The sequence below is a fragment of the Arvicanthis niloticus genome, chromosome 21 (genome assembly GCF_011762505.2).
Source record: "Arvicanthis niloticus isolate mArvNil1 chromosome 21, mArvNil1.pat.X, whole genome shotgun sequence".
NCBI lineage: Eukaryota > Metazoa > Chordata > Mammalia > Rodentia > Muridae > Arvicanthis > Arvicanthis niloticus.
The window spans coordinates 16,167,756-16,183,683 of NC_047678.1; the positions used below are offsets into that span (position 1 = coordinate 16,167,756).

General features: G+C 42.4%; 1 protein-coding gene and 1 pseudogene across 2 annotated transcripts in view; one reads left to right on the forward strand and one right to left on the reverse strand.

The window, feature by feature from the left end:
• Window positions 1–15,928, forward strand: part of Pcolce2 (procollagen C-endopeptidase enhancer 2) — a 57,216-nt gene that overhangs the window by 26,136 nt on the left and 15,152 nt on the right. For both annotated transcript variants that reach the window (XM_034484577.2, XM_076918045.1), the window contains exons 3-5: window positions 4,177–4,432; window positions 11,969–12,093; window positions 15,637–15,773. In XM_034484577.2, the coding sequence (XP_034340468.1) occupies window positions 4,177–4,432; window positions 11,969–12,093; window positions 15,637–15,773 (518 nt within the window). The remainder of the gene's footprint in view (window positions 1–4,176; window positions 4,433–11,968; window positions 12,094–15,636; window positions 15,774–15,928) is intronic.
• On the reverse strand, window positions 9,368–9,947 carry LOC117693817 (inosine triphosphate pyrophosphatase pseudogene; annotated as a pseudogene).

Consider the following 15,928-nt stretch of genomic DNA (forward strand, 5'->3'; position numbering starts at 1 on the left):
TTCCCGCAAAGGAGTCTGGGAAATATGGATGTCCTGCGTGTCTGGAGAGAGGGCATGAGCTTAAGAAGCCTCTCTTCAGTCTCTACCACAGCCAGGTTATGGGAAACAAAGCAAAGTGAAAACCTTGGGCTCTGGCATTGACTTGCTAAATGGCCTTAGACAGGCATTGTCTTACAACCTCTGTGATGTTTCTTCCTCTTCTTAAGCCTAATAATGTTTGTTCTGTACCTTTAAGTGGGTTAACATTTTTATATAATTGAATGTATGAACAGTAGGTATTACAGCCTGCCACTTTATCATTTTTTTTTTCAATATTATCAGGATCTAGTCATTTGTCCAATGGATATTTCTCCAAGAACCATGCTAGCTAGCTACAGATAAATTGTGCTCTTTATACCATGCTTGCTGGTGGTAAGACAGGTGCCAAACAATCTGTGAAGTAGTATAGCTGTGTGAGGCATATATGTATAAGTCAGTATATGTACATATGTGTATGCATATATGTATAAGTCAGTATATATTCATATGTATATGCATATACATCAGTATATGTACATATATGTGTATATATGTCAGTATATGTACATATGTATATGCATATATGTATATGTCAGTATATGATGCCTGAAGGCCCCAGGGGGGCCTCTGTGAAGAAGTAATCCTTGAGCTAAGATAAAGCGAATCACATCAGGAAGAAACATTGTCCAACCAGGGGTCCCTGAGCTGGGAGCTGTCTCTGAAGTCTTCCTCAGTCAGTACAATGGCCTGCATGGAGGCTGAACTGTCTGAAAGGGACCATGCAGCATCTTGACTTCTCTGTACCTCAGTCTCCATCACCCTGGGCTGATACAAGCAACAACTTCATAGAGTACATTGTAGCGGTGAACTCAAGTTCACCTGAAGTTCAGGTGTATTGTGGTTCCAAATGCAGTGGGAAAGTTTTGGGGTGATTCCCAGTAGGGCAGTTTGACAAGGTCTCTGCAGACTCCAGTGGATGGGTTCCCTCACTCCTAGACTTGAGAAGGAGTTTCAATATTTTGGCGAAATTTCCAGGAACAAAAGAAAATGTTCCTAGTATTGCATCACTTCTATTCATTAAAATGTGTTTTATTTTCTAAACATAGACAAGATTTCCCTTAAAAACAGTATTGAGAGAGGTGGGGGAGGGGAGGGGACCTAGTGTTTTAAAAAGAAAAAAAATGAAAGAAAAATAGGAAAAAAAAAAAAGAAATAATATCGAGATGTACACAGGCTATATACGACCGTGTGAGCTTATTCCCATCCTGAAAGATAGCCAAATACTTTTAAAATTCCCTGAACTATGTGCAGGATAGCAGTGGACCATCTTTCTCCTCAAGCTGGATGGGAATGAATTGCTCTGAACATTAGAGCATGGACAACCATGTCCATTTGTAAAAGAAAGCAATCCTGGAGGCTGGAAACAATGGCTTTTTTTTTTTTTTTAGACAGACATGCTTCAGAGACACCACGTTTCTCCAAGTACTAAGTGATGGGTTGGGGGCCGGGAGTGCAGACCTGGGAATAGAACAGTGTTTACAAGTTGTGTCCTCCACAGTGAAGCTGGCTGAGGATTTGCATTCTGCTCTTCCTTCCTTGAAAACCCAAACCACCAACTTAGAATGCGCTTCCCCTGTTTGCTGGCCGGAGCCTTGCCATCAAGTGACTTGGCAAGTGTGCCTGTGACCATGAGGACGTCCCAGGGGCTTGTGGGTGAACTGAGGTCATTGCTGCACCCGTTGGCAGTTGGCCCACACAGGACTCAGCTGTCGATTGGAAAAAGCACGGGCCCGGGATTGTTTCTCCTCCAGGCAGTTAATGAATCCCCTAGCCAATATCATCTTACAAAACAACAGCTTCATCTAACTGGCACCAAAATAAACAAATAATTATCAAGTGTGTGCATATGTGAGGGTTTAGAGAAGATTTGGAGTAAAAAGTTTCTAAAGAGCAATGTCTTGTTTTTAACCATCACTTTCTATAACCATCACTTTCTATAAAATCTCTGGAGTTTCCAGTACTTGAACAACAGACTGAAGTATTTAGCAACTGGGTGGGTGGGGCTTATTCGCTAGTAAGCATAAGGCCCTGGGTTCAGTTCTCAGACCAGTGGCACGTGACTGTAGTCCCAGCATGTGGGAAGTAGAGACAGGAGGATTCAATTTTTACAGCATCCAAAGTTACATAGGAAGTTCCAAGCCAGCCTGCACTACCCGAGACCTTGTCTCAAAGTGGGGGGAAAAATGCCTTCTTGAGATTTTTCCACTACACTTTCTTCTATGGGTTATGTTTATGGCTTTGGCACAAAAATTAAATGACATCAAAAGTACATTATTTTACTGTAGTAATGCGATGTGCCCTGGGGAAACCAGGTTAATGTTGGTGTGTCTCTGGCTTTTAATTCCGAAGCCCTTAGTTAAGATGAGTACAGAACCAGTCAGCACAGACTCGGGGGTGTATGTTCCCACCACTGACCTTTGTCTCCTCATGAGTACACTTTCACAGAAGAAAGTCCTGGCAGTGAACACATGTGGTTGAAAAGATAAAGTGGGTGATTCAAACTTTAGGGCTGAAAGAAGAAAGTAAGCTGATACCTACGACGACCAGCCATCCCGCCAAAGGCTTTTGGAGACACTTTTTCTCCCTACTCACAAGACAGAGGAGGAAGCCCCTTAAGAATTGCATGGGGGGAATCATGATGAAGAAGATACGAGGGAAAAATACCTTTCTAATCACCGTGCATAGTAATTCAGGATTACTTGGCAAACGCACTCTTCACCCAAGGAAAACAAATAAAACTATTTTAAAACTTAATGATTTTAAGAAAAGATGAATCAACAAGTATCCAATTAACTGAATATAGATTTTCATCTGTAAAGTGTTTATAAAAAGATAAAGAGTTAAGGAGAGTATGTTCTGTGGGTGTGTGGAGAGGTATGGGGAAGGGGATGTCTCAGTGGGCCCATGTAGAGGCATCTCTTCCCGTGACGGACCAGTCACACACCGGTATAGTATAGAATAGGGTTTATTGAGGGCATGGGGAGGGGAGCCAGGAGGGTAGTAGAGGCAGACAGAGACAGAGAGACAGAGAGAGGGAGGGGGAAGGGAAGGGAAGGGGGAGGGGGAGGGGGAGGGGAGGAGGGGGAGGGGAGGGGGAGGGGGAGGGGGAGGGGGAGAGGGAGAGGGAGAGAGAGAGAGAGAGAGGGGCAGAGTAGAGAAGTAGAGGCCGGCCATGACCTCGTGGAGAGAGAGAAAGAGGGGGAGGGGACAGAGAAGCAAGAGGGTAAGAGATTAAGAGAGTGACAGGGGACAAGCAGCCCCTTTTATAGTGGATCAGGCCTACCTGGCGGTTGCCAGGTAATTGTGGGGAGGAGCATACCTGGCTGTTGCCAGGTAACTGTGGAGGTGGAGTTTAGACAGAATACTAACAGTCTGTATTTTTTTTTTTTCTGGCCTCAACTGAACTATCTGAAAATTAACTATACAATTGCCAAAGAAGCCCTTAACCTGGAACTTCTCAGAAGCATATTGTATAGTGCAGTTTTCTTTTATTTGGGAGGGAAAAAAAAAAAAAGATGTTTCAAAGTGTTCCTTTCCAAGCAACACATGTAAATGGCATGATATTTTAGAATACGTAAAAATGTATTAATAAAATGAGTCAGAACTGGTATTCTTTAATAATCAACAACACCAGCCTATAAGATTAGTCCAGTATTTTGCAGCTTTGTTGAGATAAATTCCTTGTTTGTTTGTTTGTTTGTTTGTTTGTTTTTCCAGACAGGGTTTCTCTGTGTAGCCCTGGCTGTCCTCCTGGAACTCACTATGTAGACCAGGCTGACCTCAAACCCAGAGATTGCCCTGCCTCTGCCTCTTCAGTGCTGTGATTAAAAGTGAAGGAGGGTTAGGGTGGTGTTTTTATTCAGAAGCATCATGCAGGAAGCCCTTCCTGGCTTAGTTAGTTCAGACCGGAGAAGGAAGTTAGCCTGAGTGTGTTGCTGGGATCGAACCCAGTACTTCACAGGAGCAAGGCAAGGACTCTGCCCTGAGGCGCATCCCCGCCCACACTACTTAGCTCTGTTGTCCTTAGTGCCGACAGGCCTCAGATGTTGCTGCCATTACAGTTTTAACTCTGCCTTTTTTTTTTTTTTTTCTTGACAGGTTCCTGAGGGCAAAGTGGTTGTCCTGAATTTTCGATTCATAGACCTCGAGAATGACAACCTGTGTCGCTATGACTTCGTGGATGTGTACAACGGCCACGCCAATGGCCAGCGCATCGGGCGCTTCTGTGGCACCTTCCGACCTGGATCGCTTGTAGCCAGTGGCAACAAGATGATGGTACAAATGATTTCCGATGCCAACACCGCTGGAAGTGGCTTTATGGCAACATTCTCTGCTGCAGCACCAGATGGAAAAGGTAGCCGTCTTCACACAGGGGCAGCGACCTTGTGACGCCGGGTCATGGGGATCCGTTACCTGTTGTGTGTCAGGCACTGTTCTTGATACTCTTATGTGTTTTCTCCTCTGAGCACAATAGCTGTTCTTAAAGAGGCAAGGAGTGTCAACAAGTCACCAAAAGATCATTTTTTAAGTTCAGGCCTTTTAAAAAAAGAAAGTCTATAATATTGTTCTCGTAAAAGTCAATAGAAATGGATGGGGTAAAAAACCGCAAAGCTTGCGTGTGTCTTCACAGATGTGCCGTCTACTGGGCCTCAGCCTCCAGAAAGGCATGGCTTTCGCTCCACGTTTACTTACACATGTGTACGTTTACCACAGCTCTTTAAAAACCTAGGCGAAATTCCATGTTCCTAGTTTTCTCTTATTACCTCACGCTCTGTCTTGTATGTCTTCGTGTTCATCCACAGGAGCTCTCCTGAAGAGCGCTGGAAGGAATGGCTGCACCAGGCAGCATTTCTAAATCTCCTGCCCGAGGAGCCTGCTCATCTGCCTGGGAGGTGGAGCAGTGTGACTAGGTTGAGAAGTCAAGAGACAGGATCAAGGGCTGACACGACAGCCAGAGCACTGGGGTAGAAACCCTAGCAAGATGCTACCCAAGCATAGGGTTCAAAATATACACAGAAAATCTACCCATGTCCTTGACAGCAAAACTACAATTTCCAGACAAGCCTGTTGACAAAAGGCCCGGAACAGGGATTTGCACCTCTGGCCACTGCCAGGGAGACAGACTGAGTTAGAGTGTAGCCAAATGTCTACTAGGAGAAAAATTATTTTTCATAGGAATATAACAGAATCTGAAGTATAATGTAACCCATTCGTAATGCATATCCATAGTGAAGTAGAAGGCAGTCAATAGAGTAACCTGTCACAAGTCAGAGGTTGCAATGAGCCAATAAATGCTTCATATTTCAATTGGTTATTATATTTCTGCATTGGTGATTTCTCCGTAGAGAAATAGACCAGCAGGAGTCACAAGGGGCGATAAGGAGGAGACAGACAGGCAGACAGGTTTGAGGAATGGTTTACAACAGACTCTTTATCAAAGGGGAGGGGAACTGGAGGTGTGGCCTAGTGAAAGAATGTTTGTTTAACATTTGCAAAGTCCTGGGTTCAATTTCCAATATTGAGGGAGAGGGAACAGTGTCAGGATTAAAAAGGGACGCATGTAGAAGAAATAAAAACAAGAAACAGAAAATATGAAAAGAGAACAAGATGACTTTTTAGGACTAAAAAAATACAGAACTTGATATTTATAATTTACTCAGCAAACAGACTGTAGGTTACAGAAAACAGTTCTTCATACACAGGAGTTACCCGTCTGAGACACCAGCACAGAAGAGACCGGAGAAAAGGGAGGCCAAAAGCTGGTGCGATAGTGTCGGCTGTCTAAGATATGCTGTGAGTTTTATCTCTAAAACAATGATAATAGCACAGAGACTAATATGTAAAGAAAAATGACTTAGCTGCACCTAGATTTAACATAGTGTATGAATTGATACAGCCAAGAAGATAGTAAATATTAAATAGGATACATTAAAAATATAAAATAAATAAAACTTAGTCCGTTAGAATTGATGAAGGGCAAGAGCTAAGGGCTGGGCTTGGCTTCCTGTTGAAGAAGCAGCAGAGGGCACTGTCATGGCATCCTTCCGGAGCTGGGATGAGCATGCCCATATCTTCAACAGCCAGCCTTCCAACATGAAAGCAAAGGCAGATCATTCACAAGTGCTACGAATATCCCAGAGACATTTTTATATCTGTGCCACAAGATATGCTGAGGGCAGCATCTGATGTCCAGGGCAATGATAGTAGAAGCTGACCTGAAGGCAGTGAAGGAATGCCCACTCTCCTCAGAGGGGTTGGCATGCAAGAGCATTATGATTGTCTTTTGATTTCCTTTCAGGGGTGTTCATGACTAAAACATCATGGAAGACAGAATGTCTTATATTTGACAACAAAAGATGGCTGAACGCAAACTCAGAGCCTCCCCCCACCCCCCCCCCCACACACATGAAAATGTTCAGAATGAGCTCTGTATAGGTTATGATGAGTTAAGTACATTGAGCATCTGTTAAAATCAGAAGGTCTGTGATGAACAGACAAAATTTTTAATAGAGTACCAAACTTACCCACTCAAAGAAAGCTGGGAGGAAGAACCCATATAAAAGGGGAGGTCAAACTGAAAAAAAAAAAAAAAAAAAAAAAAAAAAAGCACCAGCACAGTAAACCCAAGACATCCACAAATGCACTAGATATAAGGAACTGAACACCCAAACTGAAGAAAGTTATTATTGAGATAGATTAAAAGCAAAGCCTGGCCACATGTTTGTCTACCAAAAACTGCTTGAAATAAAACCCAAATACAGGTGCTGGAGAGATGGCTCAGTGGTTAAAGAGCAGTGGCTGCTCTTGCAGAGGACCCAGGTTCAGTCCCCAGCACACATGTAACAGCTATCAGCTACAACTCCTGTGCTAGGGGATCCAGTGCCCTCTTCTGACCTTTTTGGGTACTGCATGCTCATAGTGCACAGAGACCCATGCTGGCAAAACATCCATCCCATATGCATAAAAGTACATAAATCTTAAAACCAAATAGACTGAGACTAAAAAAGATGGAAAAGACATATACCATGTGAACTTCATTAACATTAAAACATGCTTATTAAATTACACCAGCACAGATATGCACAGGCAACCCATACCATTAGAGGAAATATTCACAAAGTGTCTGCTAGTTAGTTTATATACAGAATACATAAAAATCACATCCATCAGTAAGTACAAAACTGTGTGAAGCACTTGTTCAGACATTTCAAAGAGGAAGCTGTGAATGCCAGTAAGTATCATTAATCATCACAGAAATGCAAATTAAGGCAGAAATGCAAATTAAGCCAATGAGGGGCTGAGAGATGATGGCTCAGCAGTCAAGAGCACTGGCTGGTCTTCCAGAGGACCAGGAGCTGTTAAGGCTTGTTTCAAGTTGGGTTCCTTGAGATCTGCTGCCTTCCTCTGGCCTCTGTGAGCACAGCACACATATGGTGCACAGCTTATACATTCAAGCAAACACTGAATGTACACATAAACATATTTTATGCACCTAGAATAAAAATAAAATCTCAAAAAAAAATTTTTTTCTTAAAGATCGCGGTGAGAAGCCACTACTTCCCGATTATACTGACTAAAAATCTATAACATCGTGTGGTACCAAGAATGGGGAGGAGCCAATGACCTCAGTCCTCCTGGAGGAGTATAAAATGCCAATAGACTCTTCGGTGTTTGGAGAAGTTGTGGTGGTGTTGATTGTTTAATGAAGTTATCTGGCCCAGCAATGCATTCTTGGATAGTTTAAGAAAATGAAAAAACACATCTGTTGTAGAAAGTGCTTAATCTCAATCAGAAGTTTTTATTCCCTGCCTTTGGCCATTCAGTTCCCAGATAAAAGACACACAGCTTTTATATTTATAATAAGTATTAATCTGCACCAGGGCTGGGTACATAGCTACCGTCTATGCTATTATATCTATTTCCCTGCCAATAACCCCACAATATGATTGTCCATGTTCTGTCTGGGCTGCTCTTAACTCCAATCAGCCAGCCCTTGTGGCCATGATTTTATGATTCTTACCTCCATAGCATCTTCTCCTCTCGTCACCTTCTTCCTACCTGGTGGTTCTTCGAAGACCCCAAACCCAGGAACCTCAAGCTCCGCCTATCTCAGTTCTGCCCAGCTATAAACTGTATTCACTAATCTGGGATAACTTGGGGGAGGCAAGGTCATGTATGTGCACACTCTCTAAATCCCTAAGTGCAACCAGGCCTTGGGGACCAGTATTTAGTATTACAATATAAGCAAAAGACCGAACCTCAACACACATCAACAGAGAAGATGTACACAAAAATAATCATAGCAGCCTCACTCGCAGTACCTTACGCTGAAAGCACTACCTGTGCCAGTTAGTTTTCTGTCAGCTTGACACAAGCTAGGTTCCTCTGGAAAGAGGGAATCTCAATGGAAAACAGTGCCTCCATCTTTAGGCAGTCTGTGGGGAAGTTTTTAATTAATGATTGATGTGGGAGGACCAAGCCCACTATGGGTGGCGCCACTCCTAGGCCAGTGGTCCTAGGCTGCATAAGAAAGCAGGCTGAGCAAACCACAAGGACAAAGCCAGTCAGCAGTATTCCTCCATAACCTCTTCTTCAGCCTTAAGTTCCTGCCCTGATTTCCTTTCATGAATGACTGTGGTCAGAATATGTAAGCGAAATAAAATCCTGAAATACCCTCTACCCCCAAATTGCTTTTGGTCATAATGTTTTGAGGGTTTTTTTTTTGTTTTTTGTTTTTGTTTTTTTCAAAACAGACACACCATTTATTTTGGAAACAAATGCCTTCCAGAATTCGCATTTGCTATATTCTATAAGCAAAAGTTGTGTTTCTTTGCCAGACCCTTAACCAGATAAGAAGCATGAACACCCAAATTTTTCTCAGGATCCCAGAGCCAGCAGCTGCAAGAACAACTCTTTTTGGTTGTTGCTTTGGGTTTTTTATTTTGTTTTTGAGACAGGGTCTCACTATGTAGCTCTGGTTGTACAGGGATTCACTATGTAAACCAGGCTGGTCTCAAACTCAGATCTGTCTGCCTCTGCCTCCCAAATTCTGGAATTAAAAGTGTGCACTACTATGCCTGGCCAAAGGCAACTCTTGAATGCTGAAGGGTCAGAGCTTAGTATCAACTGGCCCAGAGTTCCTGGATGCAGAGCCAACGTCTCTTCCAAGAACTGGCTGCTGGAGCTGCCTGGATCCCCTGGCAAAGGAAAACCCAGAGAATCCTTGTCAGGAGTGCCTGCCTCCTGGGGCATTCTACACTAGCCCCCTTCCCCCCCTACACCCATGGCCCTAGTGGTCTCCAGGCCCAGCAGCCACACTAAAGTACTCTTGTAGCTTGAGCAGGGCTCAATAAGAAATGGTGTTCTTCTCAGCCTTTGGCATCTCTGTGTACATTTGCTTATATCCGTCAGGCTGAGAGCAGGGATCCCAGCCAAAGTCCCAGCAGTCTCGTGGTATCACAATCTGTCCCAAGGTCTGGCCTCTAAACAGGAGTAACTGGCTGGCTTGGGTCCCCAGTGCTGAGAGCAAATGTGCAGAGAGCATAGGCTGATTGGTCTTCAGAGCCTGCCAGGAGCTTCAGGTTCAGCTTCTGCATGACCCATTTTATGTAGGGGCCAGGGAGTCCCCCAAGTGCATTAAAGCCCAGACAGGTATCGTCCACCAGTATAGGGCCCTGCACCTGGTGAGCTGCCTCCGAACACTTCTGTGTGGAAATTTCATCTGGCACTCCCTCGTACTCAGGCAAGTCAATTTTCTGTGCCACCAAAGAGCATGGAAACTTATCTCCTAGAATCTGAATGACCTCCTCCAGCTTCTTTTTGGTTTCCATCACAAACACTGTCTTCTTCCCCACCAAAAATGCTGCCATCGCAAGTGCTGGTTATGGTCCAGAATTCCCAGAAACCCTTTGCCCAGTCATGACGTTGTATTATAGCAATAAATATCAAACTAGGACACAACCCACAAGAAGCATCAATAGAAGAATGGGCACACAAATTGTTTTGTGTGTATACAGTGGAACACTACCCAGCAGTCCAAAATACAACCACCAAAGACAGCAGCAGAGGGTGGCCCCTACATGACCCAAGTTATACAAAGCTCTACAATAAAACTACGGTGAAAAGTTTTCAGAAAAGTGGTATGACAGGTGTTTTGTGAGAGTTGGATTCCATATCATCTCAGGAGTGTGGCTCACATGGGTACATTCATTTGTCAATCATATAAAGTTAAAATTGATGAGTGGACCTTCCCAAACCTGTGACATTAAAATAATAAAACAATGGAGCAGGTGGAGGGGATTGAGTAACCATGGGGAGAAACCAGATAACCAATGACAGCGGCTGAAAGGGATGATGGGTACACAGAGGCCATTCTATTCTAGTCATTACATGTATGCTCCAAGTTTTCACTCATAGTTTAGAAATTATTTCAAACTCAATTTTTATAGTACATTTTCTTAAAGTTACATATTTGTTTTAAGACTTCTCCATGTCCAAAAAAAAAAAAAAGTTTTGTTCCTTTAGTCTCAGCTCAGTTATTTGTGAGTTAATTCTCAGTGAAATTAAATTTCTAACTTTATATATCAAAATTGATTTCTCAAACTATTTCCTTGTAGATGAAGTACATACTAGTACTTGCATCCAATGTCTAAATTAAAATTTGTTAAATGTTAATGGTGTTGGGTTTTAGGTGGTGGAACTGGGGTAAATTTTACTTATGTATGGAGCAGATTATGTTTTTCTGTATTGCTGGAAGTTAATTAACATGCTTTTGTGTGGGTATGGGTGTGCACACATGTGTGGAAGGCAGATGTCAACCTCAGGTATTGCTCCTTGGGGGCTCACCCCTTGTTTTTGAGATAGGCTATCAGACTGGCACCTAGAGCTTGCCAGCTGTGCTAGAATGGCTGGCCAGTGGGCCTTAAGGATCTATGTGCCACCGGGCAGTGGTGGCGCACGTCTTTAATCCCAGCACTTGGGAGGCAGAGGCAGGTGGATTTCTGAGTTCGAGGCCAGCCTGGTCTACAGAGTGAGTTCCAGGATAGCTGGGGCTACACAGAGAAACCCTGTCTCAAAGAAAAAAAAAAAAAAAAAGATCAATGTGCCTCCACCTCCCCAGAGCTGAGAGTATACACATACACACTACCATGCCTGGCACTTTTTACCTGGGAAAAAGTTTTGGGAATCAAATTCAGGTCCTCTTTGGCTACTGCTTCAGATTTGTAAATATGCATTGCTTTTATGAACTGAGTTACCTCTAAAACTTATTATATATATTATATATATTATAATATATATTGCTATACTATAGATAGATAGAAATAATACTAGATATTAGTAAAAAAAAACTTTCTATAAGAGCTAATTTAAATTTTGTCCTTGGGGATTTAATAAATAACCAATGAACCAATGCCTTGAGAACTCTTAGAAATGGATTCATTTCACTGGCTACAATTCTGAATAGGTGGGAATTTTTGTCCAATAAGAGGAAACAACGGGCAGGAGAAAAGCCGTGACTCTTAGTCCACTTCTTCCTTGTTTTATATGACTTGTCAGGCACTAGAAAGTAGTCCGTGAACTGGGGCCAGTGATAGCACGCCTGTAATCACGGCACTTGGAGGTGGAGGCAGGAAGAGCAAAACCAGACTCAGCTGCATACTATGTTTGTGCCTAGCCTGTGCTACATAAGACCATCTCAAAAACAAATGAGATGTATAGAGCAGATTGTGTGGTCATTTTTTTTTTCAAAGAGAAAACAGAAAAACTTCTACCATTGCCTAGATATACTATGATGCCTGTAATGTTCTCATTCCTAACATCCAGGTGATTGTACTACTATGACCTATGTTAGGATATAAACTTATGTGGTTTTCATATTTAATGACTTTAGGAGACCGGTATTGTGGAGGACGCCTTGAAAAACCTTCTGGTTCCTTTAAAACTCCCAACTGGCCAGACCGAGATTACCCCATAGGAGTTACTTGTGTGTGGCACATTATAGCCCCGAAGAACAAGGTGAGGCCCAGACAATGTGATGAAAGTGAGTATGTGTGAATTGCCCAGAGTGTGAGCCTCAGGTCTGGTGTGAATTGTCCATGCTGTGAGCCTCTGCCTCTGGTATGAATTGCCCAAGGTGTGAGCCACCCATGCTATGAGCCTCTGCTTCTGGTGTGAATTGCCCAAGGCATAAATCTCTGCCTCTTGGGCTTGAGAGTTAAAGAAACAGGAGAGGAAAGCCTAGTTGGACAGGTGTACTTATGCTTACGAAGACCTGGAATAAATTTTTCCTTGGTACTGTTTGACTTGCAAAATCATGGATTTGATTTTCTATTATGTAATTATAACTTTCAAAACAGTTTCGAAAACACAAGCTGTAAGCAAATCCCACAGAGGACTGTGTAGGCCTGTGGCAGATGTAAAGGGCCCGAGGCTGCATGTATCAGCACCTACCTGTGTGGGGATGGAGGCCCTCAAACACATGCCAGCATCCCCTCTGCTCAGTCAGTCCACCTTATTTGGGGCCTCACTCCAGCAAAGCCAGCAAGCAGCTACAGAGCCTTCAAGGAGCCCCTATCTCTGATGATGAGCTGGGGTTGTCTGAAACAAAACGTGTGCAAGCTCCTTATCTGTTACTCCAAGACAGTGGCTCTCAGCCTTCCCAATGCTCTAATCCTTTACCGCAGTTCCTCACATGATTTCGTTGCTACTTCACGACTGTAACTTTGTTATGAGCTGTAATGTAAATATCTGATATGCAACATCCAAAAGGGTCACAACCCACAGGTTGAGAACCAATGCTCTAAAACAATCGGCTGAAATCTAGTTTTCTAGTATTGATAGTTTCCTATTAATATACGAGGGTTACGTGAGTTTTTGCCGTTTCTGGGAACACCACATATTAGTTGTAGGGCCAAATTTGATACAGGAATAGATGAATCTTATAAAATTATTCTTGTTTCAAACACTACTGGCTTTAGTCCAAACACTGTGTCTGGTGGGCATTACAGCACTGCTTTTTAAATTATTAATTAATTAATTAATTAATTATTTTCTGTGTATAAGTATTTTGTCTGCATCTATGTCTGTATACCATGTGTGTGCCTGGTGCCTGTGGAGGCCAGAAAAGGACACCTGATTCCTGGGAACTGTATTACAGATGAGTGTGGCCTGCCATGTGGGTGCTGGGAAGTGAACCCTGGTTCTCTGGAAGAGCAGTCAATGCTCTTACCCACTGAGCCATCTCTACAGCTTCATGGTGCTTGTCACACATCTGCTTTTAACATCAATTATGATCCAGGCAAATATAGCATGCAAGTCACTGAGGTGAGCACACACGCACATACGAATGCATACATCTGTGGTCACATCTCAAAACTCAGTCTTATCTTAAAGACTAGAAATGTAGCCACTCATTTAATAACAGAAGGCTACGTGTCTGTTGAAGAGATTACAGTATTTAGCAATTTTCAAAAGTGCATTTTTGAAATACTTCAAACCATTACGTAATTCTGGAAAGGGTGTTGATCATTTGCCTGTGACATTAATATAGCTGACCAAATAATGCCAATATTATTAGCTTCCAAATTATAGTCCTGCACTTTCTCTTATGGCTCTTCCCCTCCATCATTCAGAGTCTGAGGTTTGTTTATCTGGCTTGTTTCTTCCACTCCGTTGAATTTTTCACTAGCATTAGAATGTTTAGAACCTGCTGGTAGTCTTGTCCAAAGAAGAAAAACAGCAGGAAAATGAAATCCTGAGGAATTTCTGTGCAAGTGGATGGAATGTTCCCCCAAAGCATCACCTCTGGGTCTTGTCACAGCTTCCCTTTCTCCTCTTGCCTTTTAATCTCCTCTCCAAAAGCTTTTATGTAACTAATTTTTAGGGCAAGAAAGTTCAGCCAACTTTTAAATGGAAAATATTTTATTAGTTGTTGGTAGAAAGTCAGTGGATCCCCAAAGAAGATGTTTTTGCCATAGTTTAAAGTGATTTTCAGCATGAGTAAGGCAGTTCTCTTCCATCACAGATGCGACGTTTTTAAAGGGAGTCAAACATCGGCATGTATGGCACTCGTGATCCAATCAAAATCGTCAGCTGTGTCCAAGGGCGATATCTGTGCTCCTGGCACCTTTGGTCATGTTGATGCACAAGAGTCTTCTTGGGCTCTCAGGAATGAATGTCCTTTATTTAATGGGAATTGATTTCCATCATCTTCCCTGAATTAGCAGACAGAGTTTCTGGCTACCTATTGCCCAGCAAGACTGAGTAGCAGCTGAACACCACCATTGTTAATGACCCAGGGAGATGTTCTTAGATTCACACACTGGAAACTTTCTCAAAGAAACTGCTTGTAAAGAGAACCATTGATTCCTTGCAAAATTAAAATGTACAATTCACGTGAATTATTTTGGGTACTATTATTAGTTCTGGAGCAAAAAATAAATCAGAAAGAAAAGAAAAGAAAACCTTTAATATTCACATTGTGTGCGTCAGTGTTTCTATGCAAACTCTTCAAAAATTAGCCACACACCACACCCCCACACACCTGTGCCTGAAGTGTGCACACGAACATTCATATTTCAGCAACTCTAATCAGTTCCGACCTCCCTGAAACTCTCAGCCCAAAGGCTCCTTTACATGCAATAAGAATGTTCATCTCCTCCCAAAAGAAGAAATCTACCCATCTCATGAACACACACACACACACACACACACACACACATGCCATACCCAGACACCCAGATATAATGTGATACAAGAGAACATCTTAGATAATATTTTTGATCTCTGTTAATTTTTTTCCCAGAGGTGAATGGACTAGAATACAGGTCCACTTATCATCAGAACACACACCCAGCCATTCAGATAGAATCCTCCTCTTTTTCTTCTTTTTCTCTCTAGCTTTATTGAGATATCGTTGACAATTAAAAATTGCACATACCTATAGTATATGGTAATGCTTTGATCATGCGTATATTGTGAAATATTATAATTGAACTAATTAGCACATCTATCCTTCACTTTGCAGTTACACTTTTGCATGTGTACACATCGACACATGCAAATCTAAGCTCTTAGCAGTTTTCAAATGTACATTACTGTGATTTGTAGTTGCTGTGTGATGTAGATCCAACACCAATCACAGGGGGATCTCCACTGGAGGTTATTCAGGTCACTGATACTGCCATGTGGGTGCTGGGAAGTGAACCCTGGTTCTCTGGAAGAGCAGTCAATGCTCTTACCCACTGAGCCATCTCTACAGCTTCATGGTGCTTGTCACACATCTGCTTTTAACATCAATTATGATCCAGGCAAATATAGCATGCAAGTCACTGAGGTGAGCACACACGCACACACAAATGCATACATCTGTGGTCACATCTCAAAACTCAGTCTTATCTTAAAGACTAGAAATGTAGCCACTTATTTAATAACAGAAGGCTACGTGTCTGTTGAGGAGATTACAGTATTTAGCAATTTTCAAAAGTGCATTTTTGAAATACTTCAAACCATTACGTAATTCTGGAAAGGGTGTTGATACATGCTGTGCTTTTTCCAAAGCTTATAGAGTTAAAGTTTGAGAAGTTTGATGTTGAACGTGATAACTACTGCAGATACGACTACGTGGCTGTGTTTAACGGTGGGGAAGTCAATGACGCTAAAAGAATTGGAAAGTACTGTGGGGACAGTCCACCTGTGTAAGTAGCGCCTCTTTGTATTTCTTTGTGTCACTAATGTTTCTATGACTCTAAACCTATGTCTTAGTTAAGGTTTCTATTGCCATGACCAAAAGGCAAGTTAGGGAGAACAGAGTTTATTCAACTTACACGTCCAGATCATAGTCCCTCACTGG